The sequence below is a fragment of the Pinus tabuliformis genome, chromosome 7 (genome assembly GCF_031772625.1).
Source record: "Pinus tabuliformis cultivar Carrire ecotype Pingquan chromosome 7, CPIR1, whole genome shotgun sequence".
NCBI lineage: Eukaryota > Viridiplantae > Streptophyta > Pinopsida > Pinales > Pinaceae > Pinus > Pinus tabuliformis.
In genome coordinates, this window is record NC_142293.1 from 665,296,234 (window position 1) to 665,302,153 (window position 5,920).

General features: G+C 32.9%; 1 protein-coding gene across 1 annotated transcript; it reads right to left on the reverse strand.

Annotated features, from left to right (window-relative positions):
* Nucleotides 1-986: 986 nt before the first annotated feature.
* On the reverse strand, nt 987-1,884 carry LOC149249204 (uncharacterized). Its single transcript, XM_089452307.1, has 3 exons — nt 1,733-1,884; nt 1,261-1,624; nt 987-1,190 (listed from the first exon to the last, which is right to left on the reverse strand). The coding sequence occupies exons 1-3, from the start codon at nt 1,882-1,884 to the stop codon at nt 987-989; spliced, it is 720 nt and encodes a 239-aa protein (XP_089308433.1).
* Nucleotides 1,885-5,920: the final 4,036 nt, after the last annotated feature.

Genomic DNA, 5,920 nt, shown 5'->3' on the forward strand with positions numbered 1-5,920 from the left:
CTGACCAATTTAATAAGTGAATCTGTTTCAAAATTCCCACCCTAATACAAACATTGTCATGCTGTCAAATTCTACCAAAGATCGTAAGATTAACACCTGATATCTAACTTCTTGTAAAATGTGGCCATCACATTAAGATTTGTTTGATATCAAATAGCAAAACTACTTCATTTCATGGGCCTTTTAATTATTCTTCTCTGATGCTGACTACCTATTAAAAGAATCACCAATGTAGTCTGTACATTAAAAAAATAAAGGAAAAAAGCGAAAACTTGTGAAAGTGACCGCTAAACAGATGACATATATTGGATTTGGTGGGCCTACGAAAATTACATTCCTATATTTCATAGTCAATTGAAAAGGATGGGAGGGACGCACAAGCATTGCATTTCCTGGTTAAGTAACACAGATTTGATCGAGATCTGAAGAAGCGGCGGTATCAGAATGGATATTGTACATATGGTCCTCCCCTGCCCAAACGCTAACATGATCTGCCTCACCTTCACCCCTCGAATCGAAAGTTCCACAATCTCCTGCTCTCGCTTCTTCATTTGGAATTGTGAAGAAATCCAGTTGATCACCAATCTGAATTCCTCCGATCTGTGGCATCTGATAACTGATCTTCTGCTTATGAATATTAATATATGTTTTCGGCCCCAAGTCTAGTTCAGCATATCCCAAATTCACGTGATCCTTGCAATCAAACAGATGCTGAGGTTGAATGTTGAAGTACTGATCAACGTCTGCCGACATAATAGCCGGTGTACGAAATTGTGCGCGGGATTTATGTGGCAGGCATGACTGTTGTTGAGTCTTGTCATGCAGCTGGCTCCCGTAATCTTCCACTGTATGAGCTGTATAAGCTCCTGGATAAACATCAGTAAAATCAGTGGCATTTGAATGGGAGTGACTAGCGCTCCATGCGGTTATGCCAGAGGATGCTGTGAACGACGAATAATCGATCATTAGATGATTTTCATTAGTCATTATCTGGCAGCGTTTAGAATGTTACCTTTCGATGAGTCGCCCATATCAACAAGACCAGGGCTAGTGCAGGTGGTACAGCCATATGAACCAGGCGCTTCATGAGGTGGCAACGTAGTCCACGAGGCTATTGACTGATCACCTCTTGATAATTTTGCAGTATTACAAGTTTGATCATGGGCTTGCAGACTCGGAGATGTAAAAACCTGGGACAAGCTATGATTGATTGTTAATAGGGTTCAGATAAATTGGAAACACAATATTTTGCTCGAGTACCTGTTGATTCTTTAAATCCAATACGTCCTGAACACATGAGTGCTCATTTTCTTTAGTGGCCAGTACATTAAAGATGTTATAGAGTGGCTGTAGGTACCCTTCAGACATGACGTCCAACGGCTTGGCAGAGTGAAGCAACGTATAAGCATCATGAGCATTGGCAGACACTGAGTTGGTATTGCAGGTATCGCCTGATTGCGAGGGCATACTAAATTCTGTGAAATTTTTGCCGTTGGATTCAGTGGAGGATGAAAGAGGTACCATGGAGTGTTCTGGTTTGAGGTTCTTCTTGATGTAAGAGTTCCAATAATTCTTGATCTCATTGTCCGTACGACCAGGCAAATGGGCAGCAATTTGAGACCACCTGCGTTGTCAATGTCTTTCACTCCAACATGTGAAGGACTAGAACTAGACCAACATGCAAGGAATAGAGAGCACAATTAGGGGTGTGGGAAAAGAGAACAACGTAAACCTGTTACCCAGAATGGAGTGTAGGTGTATGATCAATTGCTCTTCTTGGGGTGAAATGGCAGTGTTTTTAAGGCCAGGCCGTAAGTAGTTGATCCATCTTAGCCTGCAGCTCTTTCCGCATCTTTGCAGACCTGGATACAGATTCGAGGCCATATTATAAGTACTTTATGTCACAACAGTGGGTGGGAACGATGTATATTCCTTTTACCAGAGACTTTGTATATCTAAAGTTTAAATCTAAATGGACATCAATAAAAATGTGAATCTAAAGTTTAAATCTAAATGGGCATAAATAAAAATATGTGTGCAATTCTCTATAGATGAACTTCGGGGAAAAAAAGGAAAATAATTAAATAATTTTTGGAGTAATTAATTGGATTAGGTTATAAATTAGTTTATCTTCCTAAATGATAATATTAATTATAAGAATAAATATTAATTTATAGTAAGTGTTATAATGGTAAATGATAATGTTAGATTTCATATTTTTGTTATTTATATTCATATTCAGATTGTTTTTTAGATTAATTACATTATTGAAATTTAATTAAAATTTAGACTATCTAATATGATTACAAAGATAAATAATAATATTAATATAATAATAATAAAGACAAATTCACTAATAATAAATGATAATATTAATATAATTAATTAATTTATAATGATGAATATTATTATATAATAAAAATTAATTTTATTATAGTTTAATATTAAATATTATTACTAATATTAATTGAGAAAAAATTAATAAATATTAATATTTAAATTTGTATTTTTTAATATCTTTATAAAAATAATATTAATTAAATCAAATAATTTATTTTTATTTAAAATAAATTGATTTATTAAATTATATTTAACAATGTAATAATACATTTAACCATTTTTCAATTATGAATATACTACTCGTGCCTAATCCATTTATATTAGGTTAATAATAATACATTGCATTTATTAAATTATAAATTATAATGTTATTTTAATAATACTTTATAAAATATTTAATCTTATATTATTATATTAAATTATATATATTAAAATATAAATTAAATTTATATTAACTATATATAAAATGTAAAATTTAATTACTATAAAGAGTCTTAAGTTTATTATTATGTATTTCTAAGTTTAAATTTTATGTTTTATAATTTATTAAAATATACTCCTACAATATCTAAATGTTAGTTACAAAAAGTTTAATGATTATAAAGCAAAATTAATATTCGATAATTCTGGTTATGAAGTCATGATATTTAAGTTTTTGGAGAAGGAAAAATATTGATCAATATACATATATAAGTTGTGTTTGGTGCAATTTTTTTTTTGATATTTTTAGATGTAATTTTTTAAAATCTTGTAAAAATTAGTTGAAATGACAAGTTTGATGGATAACCCATGCACAATAGAAGTATCTTAGGGTTTTTCAAAGTTCTGAATCTATATATAATAAAAAAAAAATAGTTTAAATAACACAAATCAAAATTTCACCATAAAATTTTCAGTCAAATTCAAAAAATAAAAATAAAAATAAAAATTAAAATAAAAATAAAAATAAAAATCCAAAAGAATCACAGTAAAAACAACTCATATATATATATAATATTCAATTCACACCTAGCCATTTCTTTCAATTTACTCCATTAACTTAAATACTTATACCGTCTCTTGACCTTAATCACACCATACTATTCTGACTACAATGAATTTATGCTCTGCTAATATTCGCACAATATATTGATCATACTATAAAATAACCTAAATATCTATCTCTATATTGCTTCTAACACTTATACTTACGCTGATTCACATAAAGTAGAACAGACCTGAGCGAAATTGAAATTAAAGAGCGGCAGGGAACATAAGGAACTACCAGCTTGCTTGGCCACATAGCTCCAGGAGCAGACGGCAATGTTGTTCTTCATCATATAATTGTTGAGTTTCTCGTCTTCTTCAGGTGACCATAAACCTTTCCTCAACATTGGCATGGAGGAAAACGGGGCGCTCTGTCTTTGCCCTTTTGTGCACCTCATTTTTACCTGCGACTATCAAATCGCTTTTCTCTGCGGATTCTAATGCTGTGCTCTCACACCACTGCAGGTTGCAAGGGCTCACCTCGGCTTCGGAATCGTCTCGTCACATATATTTAAACACAAACCCTGCTTAGACACAAAGCCTGCTTAAAGATGGAACCCATCATCATCCAATTTTGAATCATTGGCACATGGATTACCTACTACCCTTTTGATTTGACTCCCTATGATTGTTATCTTTTTAATTGAACGTATTATAATAATAAGAGGGACTTTGTTACGCAAGCCATTTTACTCCTTCCGTCGGATGACAGGATACCCATACCCATAATATTCTGTAAACTCCCACTGAAGAGGTCAATAAAATAACAGTGTCCAGCTAGCTTGGCCTCCAATATCACTGCAGACGTACAGTTGTTGAGTGTTCATTCAATGTAAACTCCCACTGAAGAGGTCAATAAAATAACAGTATCCAGTTAGCTTGGCCTCCAATATCACTGCAGACGTACAGTTGTTGAGCGTTCATTCAATGAGTTGCAGTTGTTCCTTGGAAATGCTCTCTACATAAAAAAAAACAAAAAACGTAACCAGATATTACCCGCGCAATGTTTTCAACTAAATCGTACAATCGTGCAAAGGCAAGTGATATAAAGTGACTTTTGAGCAGGTGGAAAGCGAAAGAAACTTTGAGATGAATGCAGAACGTAACACACATGCGCAAAGTTAAAAACCAACTATTGGAACTCCGTAGGGTTCTATTTTTTTGTTTGACCCAAATGAGGTGTGTCATTGAGATTTATAATGACTCATTTGTGACGATTGCTTTTACGCAATGAAAAATCTTGAAACATAGACCTATAAATTAGGATAGTCAATTAAACTCCGAATCTATTCGTACATCAATGGACACAAATTAATATAGTGTAATGGAAGGGTTATTATTACAGTTGAAAATGACGTGGAAGGGTTATTATTACAGTTGAAAATAACAGGCTTGCCAATGGACAGCGAGGGTTGTATATTTTCATTTTTGGATTTTAGCATGTTATTTATTTAGAGATGGACATATACAACTCCATGTATTCATTGCTCATTGACAAACCAGTGACTTGTTACAAAGAATAGAAAACTAAAAAGTGAAGCTGAAATTGTTATTCTCAATATTCAAAATAGCTAAATAGATATATTCAAAATAGCTTAATAGATTACATTGTAAACATCAATAATAAATGATTGGAGTAGAAATCGACACCTATGGAGTATAATTGAAGTAAAATTGAACTGTCTATGACACCTAACAAACAACAAAATCAAATGTGATGATATTGTGAGATTAATATCTCAACATCCCCTCCTAATCTCAAGTGTTACAAGTGGAGGCACTTACAATGTCTAATTGCTCACTTTGAAATTCAAATACATTCTTGCCCAATGAATTTGTGAAAATATCTGCAAGCTGATCTTTGGAACCACATAAAGAAAGTACTATGTCCCCATCATTCACAAATGAAATGAAAACATGTGTCAATGTGCTTGCTCTTTTTGTGGAAAACATTATTTTTTGATAAAAAAATTGCTAAACTGTTGTCACAGTAAATTATAAATACGAGTTGGCTCCTTTTGAAAATTTGATAGATCTTTCAATAATCTTCTCAATCACATTGCTTGACAAGTTGCTGAATTTGTTGCTACATATTCTGCATCTGCAAAATATATTGAAATGATTAGCTGTTTCTTGTATGCCCAAGGAATCAGATTGGTTCCAAGATGAAAAGCATACCCTGGGGTGCTTTTTGCAACCATCTAAACTCTCTGCATAATAGTTGTCTGCATAACTTGAAAGTAAGCAATCTTCAGAATGAGTGTAGAACAAACCATAGTCTAGGGTCCCTGCAATATACCTTAAGATCATTTTTGCAACCTTCCAATGAGTAATATTTGGTGATTGCATAAACCTAGAGACAAAACTTGATGCAAACATGATATCAGGTCTAGTTGCAGTAAGATACAACAAACTACCAACTAGACTTTTATACAATGTGGGATCAATTGGTGGAGCTACATTTTCTTTGCTCAGCTTGGTGCCTTGAGAAATTGATGTATCAGTTGGTTTGCAATTTGTCATTTTGAACTTTTGGATGATGTAAGTGGCATAT

Coding starts and splice junctions, on each gene's coding strand:
- LOC149249204 (XM_089452307.1), bottom strand. CDS start 1,884: ATGGCCTCGAATCTGTATCCAGGTCTGCAAAGATGCGGAAAGAGCTGC. Junction 1,625..1,732: donor CACTCCATTCTGGGTAACAG/GTTTACGTTGTT, acceptor TTGACAACGCAG/GTGGTCTCAAATTGCTGCCC. Junction 1,191..1,260: donor TGGATTTAAAGAATCAACAG/GTACTCGAGCAA, acceptor AGCTTGTCCCAG/GTTTTTACATCTCCGAGTCT.